Source organism: Rhinoderma darwinii, chromosome 4, assembly GCF_050947455.1.
Source record: "Rhinoderma darwinii isolate aRhiDar2 chromosome 4, aRhiDar2.hap1, whole genome shotgun sequence".
In the NCBI taxonomy this organism is placed as follows: Eukaryota; Metazoa; Chordata; class Amphibia; order Anura; family Rhinodermatidae; genus Rhinoderma; species Rhinoderma darwinii.
Window position 1 is genome coordinate 299,395,285 of NC_134690.1, and position 14,800 is coordinate 299,410,084.

A 14,800-nucleotide genomic window follows, 5' to 3' on the forward strand; every position below is an offset into this window, starting at 1 on the left:
AGTGAAAGAGCAAATGCGCATGTGATGCTTTTGGAACGCTCTGCACATTTTGCATCTCCATATTCTGAGAGCCAGAAATTTGTTATTTTCTCTCCACAGGACCTGTGTGTTTTGGCTTATTTGTTGTGGGACAATCTGTAGATGTGATTTTTTTTGATCACTTTTTTATTTCATTTTTTGGCAAGCAAGGTGACCAAAAACTAGCTATTCTGATGTTTTTTATTCATTTTTTTTACAGCGTTCACCATGCGCTATAAATATCAATTTTACTTTATTCTGCGGGTCGATACGATTACGGTGGTACCATATGTATATAGTTTTTTTTATGTTTTGCAGCGTCTGCACAATAAAATTACTTCGATTACTACGATCGCTGCATCTAAGGGGTTAATCGTCCGAATCTGAGGCTGGCTCCGGGCCAGCGTGGTGTCGGCTGTAATATACAGCAGACACTCGGTGGTGATGGCGCTGGCTCAGCTTCTGAGCCAGCTCCATCACATACACGTTCTCAAGGAGCTGTGATTGGTCAGTCTGCTGTGACTGACCAATCACAGCGTTTACAGGCAGGGGACCGCTGTGATTGGTCCCCTGCCGATTACTGTGCCAATCAACTGTCATAAACAGTTGATGGCACAGTTCTGTCACCCTGTCCTTTGACAGAGTGACAGTTGTTAGCCAGGACACACCGGTACGTCCCGGTGCCTTAAAGCACTGCAATACAGGACGTACCGGTGCGTGCTAGTGCAGCAAGGGGTTAATGTATATTTTTTATATTGTAATGATTGAATTACCTATGTGCAATTTCCTAACACTATTCTTGAAAGACTGTAACATAATGATCAGTCTTGTCAGCAGAGATGTGTTTTTGATGTTGTTGTCTGTACTTATGGTTTACTTACCTGTTTTGTCACTTCTTTTCATTCCTTGCCTGAATATTTAGCCAGGTCTTCCCATCCTTCCCTTTTTTTTGTACCTCCACCCTAAACTCAAAATAAAAATTTTGCAAAAAAGTAAAAAATAAAAAAGTTTCAAGTAATAAAATAAAATCCAATCGACCTTTTTCCCTTATTAGTGAGACTATGAAACTCTCTGCCATAGGATGTTGTGGTGGTTGATTTTTTGTTCAACAAGGGCCTTGCTGCCTTTCTTGAAAAGTATAATATTACTCGTAATGAGTACTAGATTCTGGAGATGGGACTTATTCTAATTTCCATATTTGGAGTCAGAGAGGAGTTTTTATCCTAATGAGGCAATTGGCATCAACCTCATAGGGGCTTTGCCTTACTCTGGACTAACACGGTAAGATTATAGGTTGGACTCGATAGTGTCTTTTTTCACCCTTATCAACTATCTAACTATGTAACTATAAATTAAAAACAAAATTTGGACACATTGAGTATTTGGGCACCCACTTGGCAAATAAGGTTTAAAGTGGATGAATGTAAAGTTATTCATCTGAGTACTAATAATTTGCATGCATCATATGTCCTAGGGGGAGTTAAACTGGGAGAATCACTTGTTGAAAAGGATCTGGGTGTACTTGTAGAGCATAGACTAAAAACATAATGCAATGTTGTTGACTCAAGTAGTAGATTTTTTAGGAAAACAGCAGCACAGCCACAAAAATTCTTCAGTGTGAAAGGACAACTCCCCAAACATGGGTGGTGCACGCAGGAAAGAATCCCAGGTCCAAGGGAGACAATCAATATGCAATTTGAAGGAACAAGCTTGATAAAGACCCATTCATGGGTTGAAACGTTGGAAGTGTTTTTATGCTTGGTGAATAAATCAAATACACTTCTTTGGATTATCCTGAGTGCTGCAGTTCCTTTCTTCGATTGCATGTTGTTGACTCAATCATGGCCCAAAAATATATTAGACTGAAATGTGTAATGGGTATGTCAACCGATACCCGCCCAGTGAATTTATCCAGTTCCAAATCATAGGTTATGTCATAGGTTATATCGATATATTGGAGAGAAGTAAGAGACACACTGCTTGTATGCTCAAAAATACTCCTCTCACATTTATTGTTTAAACAATTACAATAATATCTTTCATAAAAGGGAGTAGGCTTGATTTTAACCAATCATTTAGAATACAATACAAGATGGATGCCAGATATACAAGATGGATGCTACACAAAATTGAAAAATGTAAACATATTTAAATATATTTTAATTACTTTCACATTTCCCACTTTTTGTTTATTTGAGTACGTTTTGTATCCTAGTACTTAAAAGAAGTCCCACCTTGAGGACTTGCCTAACCTTTGCACCTCATCCCCTGGGCGTGTCAACAAAATTCCTTCCCATACTTGCTTCACACTTGGGGTACTATTTTAGCCTTTGCTGTGAAGCATTGCAAAAGCTTTGGCAAGCCTCAAAATATGAGGCGCAGAAGCAAATATAATGCAATACATAGTAAAACAACCTGCAGGACACTCTGGAGAAAACCCAATATCCATCCCCCTACACCAGTTAAAGGCGTTCAGCCATGACACATAGACATTGCTTGTATGCTCAAAAATACTCCGCTGATGTTTATTGATCAAACAATTACAATAATATCTTTCATTATTTAATTTAGAATATAACAATAACTCTGATTCAGCCATTGTTACAGCGTGATTGTGCAGTGAAAGAAGCTCGGCTGGAACAATGAGAAGTGTATGACACTGATTGGTCAGCGTCATACACTCCTCTGTACAACGCCCAGTTGGTAAAAAGTAAAAACACGCTCAGTTTTCTATTAAGAAACTAACTAGCATAAATCTAAAATTGCTCATTACTTGCTCAAAAATTATCATTTTTCAAAATAAGAACCACTGCTGTTATCTACATTACAGCGCCAATCAGATTATGTAGGAAATAGGGCATTTATAATGTGGTGACAGAGCCTCTTTGACCTCTTCCCGCTCTGCGCCGCAACTATACGTCCTGGTGAGCTGTTGCTTCCCGCACCAGGACGTACAGTTGCGGAGCGGTTCCCGGCGCCCAGGAACCGGGAGGTCAGCTGTGCCCAACAGCTGACACTCCAGTCTTGCAAGCCAGCAGATCATCACCACTGATTTTGGCAATTAATCTGTTAAATGCGATGACCAATTTCGATCTCAGCGTTTAGGGGGTTTGAAGCAGATTGGCAGCCCCCACTAAGTGATTGCGGGGGCTGCCGATGGTTGTCATGGCAACCGGAGGCCAGACAATGCCTCTGGCTGGTTCTCCTAGGCTTCCTGTCAGAGTGACTGTCACGTCACAATGACAGTTATAATACATTACACTACATAGGTAGTGTAATGTGTTATAGCAGTGATCAGAGAAGCAAGTCTTCAAGTCCCCTAGTGGGACAAAAAAAAAAGTTCATTAAATGTGTAAAAATAAAAGTTATGTTCAAAAAAACTACTTTTTTTCCCTATAAGTCTTTTATTATAGGAAAAAAATCAAAACGTTAAAGAAAGTACACATATTGGTATCACCGCGTTCGTAACGACCCAAACGATAAAACTGTAATGTTATTTTTCCCATACTGTTAAAACCGCAATAAAATCAATACAAAACTATGTCAGAACTGCTGTTTTTTGGTCACTACCCCTCTCAAAATATAGAATAAAAAGTGATCAAAAAGTCGCATGTACCTCAAAATAGTACCAATAAAAACTACAACCCGTCCCACAAAAAACAAGCCCTTACATCGTTTTTTTGACTGAGAAAGTTAAAAAAGTTATATGTGACACAGAAAATAAATTATTTTATAAAAAAGTGATGTTACTGTGAAAACGTTGCAAAACATAAAAAATATATATACATATGGTATCGCCGTAATCATACTGACACGCAAAATAAAGTAAAATGTAATTTATAGTGCACGGTGAACACTGTAAAAAAATAAAAAACGTTATCAGAATTGCTGGTTTTTGGTAACCTGGCTTGCAAAAAAATTGAATAAAAAGTGATCAAAATAACGCATTCACCACAAATGACAACTACAGATTGTCCCGCAACAAATAAGCCCACACACAGCTCCGTTGGAGAAAAAATAAAAAAGTTCTGGCTCTCTGAATATAGCGATGCAAAATGTGCAGTGTTCCAAAAGCAGATAAGATTGGGTGCCATTTATCAGTGTAACACTGGCCACATATCTATGAATTATTATTTATTTACTGCATTATTATACACTCATATTATACCCTGATGTACTCCGCACACTGTTTACATATGCCCCCACATTATAAACTCAAATACCAGCAAAACCCCAAACAGAACAACTGCCAAGCAAAATCTGCGCTCCAAAAGCAAAATGGGGCTCCCTCCCTTCTGAGCCCTACAGCGTGCCCAAACAGCAGTTTACGTCCACAGATATGGCATCGCCATTCCCGGGAGAACCCGCTTAACGTTTTATGTGGCATTTGTCTTCAGTGGCACAACCTGGGCACAACGTATTATGCACTAAAATGGCATATCGGTGGAAAATTGCAATTTTCACTTTGCACCATCCGCTGCGCATTAACTCCTTTGCGCACTATAATATAATAGCATGTCATGGTGCGGGGGTTTATGTATGGAGCCGGCTCATGTGCTGAGCCCGCTCCATACGCTGCGGGTGTCAGCTGCGTATTACAGCTGACAAACGGGACTAACGGACAGGAACAGGTATCACCTGGTATCACAGGAACATGACAGGACAGAAACAGGTATCATCTTCTGGAACAGCGATCGCGCTGTTACAGAAGCCTGTAAAAATAACAATATACTGCAATACAGTTGTTTACCATTTCAGCCCGCAAATATTTTTTTTTCAGTTTCCCAGTCTATTTTATGGTACTTTAAAATGGTGTCAATAGAAACTACAACTCCTCCTGCAAGAAATAAGCCCTCTCACCACTCTATTGACGGAAAAATATAAAAAGTTATGGCTCTTGGAATGTGTGGAGTGAAAAACGAAAATAAGAAAGCAAAAAAATCGATCAGCCCTGAAAGGGTTAATTCATTTATGACCACATGGGGTATTGCCGTACTCGGGAGAAATTACTTTACAAATTTTGGGTGTTTTTTTCTCCTTTATACCTTGTGAAAATGAAAAAATTCAACATTTTGTGGAAAAAAAGTAGATTTTCATTTTCACTGCCTAATTCCACTAAATTCTGCAAAAAAAAAAAAAAATGGTTTGGTCAAAATGCTAACTATACTCCTAGAAAAATTCCTTAAGGGGTGTTGTTTCCAAATGGGGTCACTTTTGGGGAGTTGCCACTGTTTTGGTCCCTCCAGGGCGTTGCAAACGCGACATGGCACTGAAAACCATTCCAGCAAAATCTGTGCTCCAAAATCCAAATGGCACTCCTTCCCTTCTGAGCGCTGGGTTCTATCAGTAGTTTATTACCACATATGGGGTATTGCTGTAATCGGGAGAAACTTCTTTACAATTGTTGGGGTGCATTTTCCTCTTTATTCCTTGTAGATATTCAAAATTTCTATGTTTTTTCAGAAAAAAAGTAGATTTTCATTTTTAAAGACAAATTCCAATATATTTAGCAAAAAAACCTGTGTGGTCAAAATGCTAACTGCACCCCTAGATAAATTCCTTGAGATGTATAGTTTCCAAAATGGGGTAACTTTTAGGGTGTTTACACTGTTTTGGCACCACAAGACCTCTTCAAACCTGACATGGTGCCTAAAATATATTTTTTTAAAAAGGAGGCCCCAAAATCCACTAGATACTACTTTGCTTCTGAGGCTGTGTTTCAGACCATTAGCACACTAGGGCCACATGTGGGATATTTCTAAAAACTGCAGAATCTGGGCAATAAATATTGAGTTGCATTTCAAAAATTATTATATTACAAAATAGCCTTTTGAAATTTTTTTTTAAAATATGAGAAATTGCTGCTAAAGTTTTAAGCCTTGTAATGTCCTAGAAAAATAAAAGGACGTTCAAAAAACGATGCAAACATAAAGTAGACATATGGGAAATGTTAACTAGTAACTATTTTTTGTGGTATTACGATCTGTTTTACAAGCAGATAATGTTTAAATTTAGAAAAATGCTAATTTTCTCTACATTTTGGCATTTTTCATATATAAATACTGAATTTATCGACCAAATTTTTTCACTAACATAAAGTACAATATGTCACGGGAAAACACTCGCAGAATCGCTTGGATAGGTAAAAGCATTCCTAAGTTATTACCACAAAAAGTAATACATATCAGATTTGAAAAAATAGGCTGTGTCCTGAAACCCAAAACAGGCTGGGTCCTGAAGGATTAAGGCCCAACTAGGCTGCATCATTAAGGGGTTAGTAAAGTTAATTTTTTTTTTTTTTAAATGTGCGTTTGTGTTTTTTATTTCAGATTTTTTTTATTTAACCCTGCTTATTTTTATTAATTTTACTTTTATTTTTTAATCCCATAGGGAGATTTTTAATTTCTATTTTTTAACATTAATGTTCTGCCACATAGCTACAGTATATGCCAGTACATTAGCCTGTGTACTCATAGTACATAAGCAGTTGTTAGGGTATACCTAGATACAGTGGAGGAAATAAGTATTTGATCCCTTGCTGATTTTGTAAGTTTGCCCACTGTCAAAGACATGAACAGTCTAGAATTTTTAGGCTAGGTTAATTTTACCAGCGAGAGATAGATTATATAAAAAAAAATAAAAAAAATCACATAGTCAAAATTATATATATTTATTTGCATTGTGCACAGAGAAATAAGTATTTGATCCCCTACCAACCACTAAGAGTTCAGCCTCCTGCAGACCAGTTACACGCTCCAAATCAACTTGGTGCCTGCATTAAAGACAGCTGTCTTACATGGTCACCTGTATAAAAGACTCCTGTCCACAGACCCAATTAATCAGTCTGACTTTAACCTCTACAACATGGGCAAGACCAAAGAGCTTTTTAAGGACGTCAGGGAGAAGATCATAGACCTGCACAAGGCTGGAATGGGCTACAAAACCATAAGTAAGACGCTGGGTGAGAAGGAGACAACTGTTGGTGCAATAGTAAGAAAATGGAAGACATACAAAATGACTGTCAATCGACATCGATCTGGGGCTCCATGCAAAATCTTACCTCGTGGGGTATCCTTGATCCTGGGGAAGGTGAGATCTCAGCCGAAAACTACACGGGGGGAACTTGTTAATGATCTCAAGGCAGCTGGGACCACAGTCACCAAGAAAACCATTGGTAACACATTACGCCGTAATGGATTAAAATCCTGCAGTGCCCGCAAGGTCCCCCTGCTCAAGAAGGCACATGTACAGGCCCGTCTGAAGTTTGCAAATGAACATCTGGATGATTCTGAGAGTGATTGGGAGAAGGTGCTGTGGTCAGATGAGACTAAAATTTAGCTCTTTAGCATTAACTCAACTCGCCGTGTTTGGAGGAAGAGAAATGCTGCCTATGACCCAAAGAACACCATCCCCACTGTCAAGCATGGAGGTGGAAACATTATGTTTTGGGGGTGTTTCTCTGCTAAGGGCACAGGACTACTTCACCGCATCAATGGGAGAATGGATGGAGCCATGTACCGTCAAATCCTGAGTGACAACCTCCTTCCCTCCACCAGGACATTAAAAATGGCTCGTGGCTGGGTCTTACAGCACGACAATGACCCGAAACATACAGCCAAGGCAACAAAGGAGTGGCTCAAAAAGAAGCACATTAAGGTCATGGAGAGGCCTAGCCAGTCTCCAGATCTTAATCCCATTGAAAACTTATGGAGGGAGCTGAAGATCCGAGTTGCCAAGCGACAGCCTCGAAATCTTAATGATTTACAGATGATTTGCAAAGTGGAGTGGTCCAAAATTCCATCTAACATGTGTGCAAACCTCATCATCAACTACAAAAACCGTCTGACTGTTGTGCTTGCCAACAAGGGTTTTGCCACCAAGTATTAAGTCTTGTTTGCCAAAGGGATCAAATACTTATTTCTCTGTGCACAATGCAAATAAATATATATAATTTTGACAATGTGATGTTCTGTTTTTTTTTAAATATAATCTATCTCTCACTGGTAAAATTAACCTAGCCTAAAAATTCTAGACTGTTCATGTCTTTGACAGTGGGCAAACTTACAAAATCAGCAAGGGATCAAATACTTATTTCCTTCACTGTATGCCCAAACAAGAAGAAATATAGTCAGACAACCCTGGAGTCCTTCAATGGACCCTTTGCTGTCCGCCCATATAAAGTATGTCCCTCGATCGTGTCACAGGGAATCTGTTACGTGATCAAAGGGGGCGGGCCCCCTTCTCATTCTACCATTGAATGGCACGATCAGATTTAATCACGGTATTCAAAGGGTTAACAGCGGAGAGCAGGTTTCTCTTATCTCCGCCGTTAGGGCGCGGCTGCGGCTGTGTATTACATCCATTGCCCCGGTCCTGATGGCAATGGCACACTTGCCGTGCCCGCGCGATCAGCATGACATCTAAGCTTGTCATGATGCGGCAACGTCCAGCCACTCATACCAAACATAGATGTCAAGTGTCAGCAACCAGTTAATAGACACAACTCCTAAGATTCTTACATCCCTGTAAACAGAATTTCATAATACCCTTTTTAGGTAAGTACTGTATCAATACTACAATCATTGGCGGGGCAAATACATTGAGATAAAGGGGAAACGCAATAAAAGGAGATATCTGACCTTTGTTATGTTAGCACCTCTTTATTACGTTCTCCTTTTTTCCCTCTCTCTTTTTTCAAATACATTTTCTTCTGTGTTGAGATCTTGCCTCCATTAGAATTAATAATATATAATGTATTGTTGGGCAGCATGGTGGCTTTGCAGGGCTCGGGTCTTTGATTCGGATCTGACCTAGGGAAAAATCAGCATGGAGTTTGTTTGTTCTCCCAGTGTTTGCGTGGGTTTCCTCCCACATTCCAAAAGCATAATGATAGGTTAATTAACTTCCTATAATATTGAACCTAGTGTGTAGTGTGTTTAAAATAACAAAATTAGATTGTGAGCCCCATTGGGGATAGGGACTGATGAGAACAGCAACAATCTGTATAGCACTGTGGGATAAGTTGGCACTATATAAGCAGCAGAAATAGTTAAATAATATGTGAATCCGTTGCTCTTGTACATTTTTTTAATATGTTAGCGCAAAATAAAAGATGAAGTAAAAAAAACAACAATTTTTTTAAAACTTATTAGTTGTGAAAAGCACCAAATTTAACAATATCTCAAATTACAGGATATTCACAGGAAACGTATGGTAAAGGATCTAACAGAACTTCAAACACTTATTGAAGCTCACTTTGAGAGTCGAAAGAAAGAAGAAGAAGAACTGTTGTCTTTGACAGAGCGCATGGTAAAGTTGAATTTTTTTTTCAGGAGTATACACTGTTGTTTTAAATTTCTTTAATCTGTCATTTGATAATCCTGAAAGTCCGATCAGGAACAGTTTGCGGAGCAGTTGAATATATGTGTTGTGCTGGTGTCTGCTGTGCTGTGGCCTCCTGTGCTGTGGATCATCTGACATACTGTGCGATCACTTACTGTGTGTGATTGATCATTACCAATTGCATACTTCCCAACCGTCCCGGATTCAGCAAGACAGTCCCGATTCCGGGAGGTGTCCTGCTGTCCCGGGTGGCCGGTGGTATGTCCCGGTGTCAACTTTATCTTCGTCCTCAGGATGCAGATACAGTTGAACCCAATGCTGCAGCAGGGAACAGTCAGCTCCCTGCTTCAGCATTAGTACAGAGCGGAGGAGCAGAAGGAGCACCTCCACTCATCGAGGACTCCCCAGGCACAGCGCTACTTTAAGCACTGAGCCCGGGGAAGCCCTTGACGCCACTGTCCATATATGGACAGTGACGTCAATGGCTTTTCCTGGAGTGGAATCCCCTTCCAGAGCTTTGCCGATGCTCTGGCCAGGGATTCCGCTCCTATAAGTAGCCCAAATGGTTTTATCTACAGAGGAGAGATAGCGCTATATACAGGGGTGCTGGCGCTATGTTCAAGGGGTGTGTGGCACTATCTACATGGGCACTGTGGTGTTATATTGGTGCACTAGATACAAGGGACACAGTGGTGCTATCTACATGGGCACTATGTGTGGCACTATCTACATGGGCACTGTGGCACTATGTGGGCACTGGCACTAGGAGCAGCTAAGGGGGCATTATACGGTATGGGGGCAGCTAAGGCAGCATTATGCTGTATGGGAGCAGCTAAGGGGCATTATACGGTTTAGTGGCAGCTAAAGGGGCATTATACAGTTTAGTGGCAGCTAAAGGGGCATTATACTGTGTGAGGCAGCTATGGGGGCATTATACTGTATGGGGGCACGCTATAGGGGCATTATACTGTATGGGGAAGCTATAGAGGCATTATACTGTATAAAGGCAGCTAAGGGGGCATTATACTGTATGGTGAGAGGTAAGGGGGCATTATACTGTATGGGGCAGCTATGGGGACATTATACTGTATGGGGAAGCTATAAGGGCATTATACTGTATAAGAGCAGCTATGGGGGCAGTATAGGGGAAGCTATGGGGGCATTATAATGTATAGAGGAAGCTATGGGGGCATTTTACTGTATAGGGCATTATATTGTGGGGGCATTATACTGTATGGTGGCAGCTCTGGGGCATTATACTGTATAAGGGCAGCTATGGGAGCATTATACTGCATGTGGGCAGCTATGGGGAAATACAGAAGAGGGGAAGCTATGGGGCAGCTAGGGGGCATTGTGCTGTATGGGGGAATTTGTTTGGCCATTATACTGCATGGGGGCATCTGTGTGGGCATTATAATGTATGGGGGTATCTGTATTGGCTTTATACTGTATGGGTGCATTATACTATATGGTGGTAGCTTTGGGGGCATTATACTGTATAGTGGCCGCTAGAGGGCATTATACTGTGTGGGAGCATCTATTTTGCATTATAGTGTGTGGGAGCATTTATTTCGCATTATACTGTGTGGGAGCCACTATGGGAGCATTAGACTGTGTGGGCTGAACCGGGTGTGTATGGGCAGGGATTGGGGGGGATTAGAGGCGTGGCTTAAAAGGAAACAAATTTTGATGTCCCTCTTTCTTTGCGATACTTGAAAGTTTTTGATGTATGCAATTGTGCTGCTGAGTGGACTTAGCTGCAGCATCCCTCATCTGTCCCTAAATTTCCCTGTCCCTGTACCTGTCCCTCCCCCTTCCTGTGTACCTTCTGCGGTCGCTGAGTGCTAATCAGTGACTGCCATCACTGATCAGCATCTGTGCTCAATATTTGTTATAGGAGATTTTTATTTTTTCTTTCTAATTTTTTTTCATATGCACCATCTTCCTGTGTGCTGTGACTTCTGAGATATTTTTTTGCCTATTTGAATTTTTACACTGCACAATTTCCTTGTGTGCATCCTTCTGCCACTAAGCGCTAATTAGCGACGCATGTCACATATCAGCATCTGTGCTCATTTTAGGTGCAGAGTCTTTTTATATATATATACATGGGTGCACTTCTCAGCGATCCAACTAATGTTCCCAATTCAATCCTTACGCATACAAAAGTAGGCAGCACTCCAATAGAAAGTGAAAAAAGTGAATTTCTTTATACGCACTGGTGTGGAGTTTCGGCTCTAACACTGGAGCCTTTCTCAAGCATAATTCATGGGTACATAGCAGTAATTTATATAAGGAATATAGCAATTGATCCTTATTACAAGTGATTAATACAATTCTTATAAAAATACAGTATTATTACAGTTTATCATACATATTAAGACTAAACATAAGATCCACTGTAACTAACAAACAATTCAAATCCTTACAATTTTTTACCAGTGCTTGACTCAATATCATAGTGCATTAGGTGCTAATGACTGTAATAAACATATACAGTATATACCTGTGTAAAAAAGTTAAGTTTACCTTGATGCTTCATTGATCCAGGTGCCAGTGTATCTCTAATTCTGATATCGGCGTTCTAAGCACTCAATTGCTCATGCCCAAACATCACAGGTGAACATTAATGCAAGATTCTGACTACCTCCGTGTTACTCCTAGTGTGCATGTCCCCGCATGCGCCGTTCGCGCCGGAAGTTATCAGGTGGCCATATTGGAAAAGGAAATCGCTGTTGCCCAGTAGTTGCCTAGCAATGGCTAGTGTATATAATAATAATAATAATAATTAGATTTACAGTTGCTGGATAAGTCAAAAGCAATAAACAAAAAGGAGGGCATTAACCAGGATAATGGATGAGTCAGGGGACTACAATGTTAAGTCATAATACTAAAACTCTCACTTGGCATAATTTGAGAGTGGCGGATATACCGCTTATGAACAGAAGCTCATGTGTGAACAGGAGCTTAATACTGCAAAAAGGGAAACATCAGTGAAATATATGGAAAGATTGTTTAGTTAAACACTTATGGAGGAGTTCGCACAGCATAATTCACAAAGGGGGACAACACAACCAGAGTATCTAAACAGAAACCCAGGTGCTGATGTTCCGTTCCAACTCCAAATGAGTGTGTAGTGTAATGACTTTGTGTAATCCCCTAGGGGACACACTATGTCACAGGGTGTTGTCATATTACATTGGGACACATGTATTATGGGCCCTGGTGCAGTGTATGACAACAACTGGACCCAGAAGAAACTTTCACGAGTAAGACCACTTTGATGGACCCATACCAGTAAGAAAAAAAGAGAAAAACTTCACACTATGTCATTTTGAGAGCTATACAAGGTCACCTATTTATAAAATGTAATTCTAGTTGGAACATTTGTATGAGGTGTTGTCGGGCAGATATTTTGTTTCTATACACTGGAACAGGGATCCAAAATTGGCATGGACGGCAACGTGAAGTGAAGATAAAGACCTGAAAAAATAGAAAAAATTCATATTAAAATCTTGAAAAATTCATTTATGATGTACAATGAATATATTGTACAGAAAAAAAAAAAAACATATCCTGCAGTAAAGGCAAGTCTGCCTGAAGTAACACCATGTGTGCCAAAGGAACACAGGAAGGGGAGGATCCTAGTCAGGGCTGGACTGCCCAACTGTTAATTCTGGCAAATGTCATATGTCCCAGTGTATGCTGTGAGCCTCTTCCTGATTACCTCTCTTCTCTGGTGTTCCTCTCCATTCTCCATACTGTCACACTCACATGCTCTGTTGCTGCTCGTACGCCGCTACCCTGAGCGGTTCACTGGCCGATGCATGGAGCAAGCAGCCTGCTGCCAAGCCAGTAAGTGTGGCTAACTGTCTTAATATGTGTCTTTTTCATGGCTGGGTCCTGGCCCTGTCTTGTCAGTCCTTGGCCCCGCCCACTAAATCCCAGCCCATGCCCCTCAGTCCTTGGCCCCAGGGCCGGCCTTAGGATAGATGGTGCCCCGTGCGAAATTGTCTTTTGGCGCCCCACCCCATCATAAAAAAATGCCACATAGAAAAAGTATAATGCCCCCACAGTATAATGCCCTATATAGTGCCCCCACACAGTATAATGCCCCTTTAGTGCCCCATATACAGTATAATAATAATAATAATATTTAATAATAAATTATAACCCCTTCAAGGACACAGTATTTTGTCCTCTAATTGTGCCCACACAGTATAATGTCCGTTTAGTGGCCCCCATACTGTATAATGCCCCCCCTCCCCTGACTGCCACACACAGCCGTCCCACTTGTAGATAGTGACACCTGTATATTGTACCATACAGCCTCCCTGTAGACAGTGCCATAAACCCACATCTCCTCCTTGTAGACAGTGACCCAAACAAAAAAAATTGTACTCACCTAGGCCCCGTTTCCAAGACGAACGGAGCTGCTCTACGTCGGGATCCTTGCGTAGTGCGGCGTGATCCTGGAGCCTAGTACAGAGTTTCCCAACCTCTTTGGACTTGAGGCACCACTGGAAAAATAAAATGTCCTCAGGGCACCTCTACCAAAAATTGTTTAGAAAGACAGAAAACAAGCACTACACTCTTAGGGGATGTTCACACATCGTATTTTAGGCAAAAATAATCAGCCTCAAAATTCCTTCAAGAATTTTGAAGCAGATTTTGAATTGACTGCATTGTTTGACCTTTACTCACAGTAAAATGGCCATCAGCCCGCCACTCACAGTAAAATGACCATCAGCCCTCCACTCACAGATTCCCCTTGTAGATAGTGCCACACAGCCCCCTGTAGGTATTGCCACACTGCCCCTTGTAGGTAGTGCCACACAGCCCCTTGTAGGTAGTGCCACACAGTCCACTTGTAGGTAGTGCCACACATCCCCTTTGTAGGTAGTGCCACACAGCCCCCTTGTAGGTAGTGCCACACAGCCCCCTTGTAGGTAGTGCCACACAGCCCCCTTGTAGGTAGTGCCACACAGCCCCCTGGTAGGTAGTGCCACACAGCCCCCTGGTAGGTAGTGCCACACAGCCCCCTGGTAGGTAGTGCCACACAGCCCCCTAGTAGGTAGTGGCACACAGCCCCCTGGTAGGTAGTGCCACATAGCCCCATTGTAGGTAGTGCCACACAGCCCCCTTGTAGGTAGTGCCACACAGCACACACCCCCTTCCTGTAGATTGCACCACCGTAGGTTTTTTGAATGAGTGGAATCCCCCTGTGGCCGAGGATTCCGCTCCTGGAGCATTCCGCTTGATGCTTCTGTCCGTATATGGACAGTGACATCAGGGGCAACTCCTAAAGCGGAATCCCCGTCCACAGAGTCGGCAATACTGTGGACGGGGATTCCGCTTCAGTAGTTGCCACTGATGTCACTGTCTATATATGTACAGAGACATCGAGCGCTCCGTCCAGGAGCGTAATCCCCGGCCACAC

At 41.4% G+C, this 14,800-nt stretch overlaps 1 protein-coding gene across 1 annotated transcript in view; it reads left to right on the forward strand.

The window, feature by feature from the left end:
* LOC142760544 (troponin T, cardiac muscle-like) overlaps nt 1-14,800 on the forward strand; it is a 200,045-nt gene that overhangs the window by 70,333 nt on the left and 114,912 nt on the right. The window contains exon 4 of the mRNA XM_075863736.1: nt 9,211-9,327. Coding sequence (XP_075719851.1) covers nt 9,211-9,327 — 117 coding nt within the window. The remainder of the gene's footprint in view (nt 1-9,210; nt 9,328-14,800) is intronic.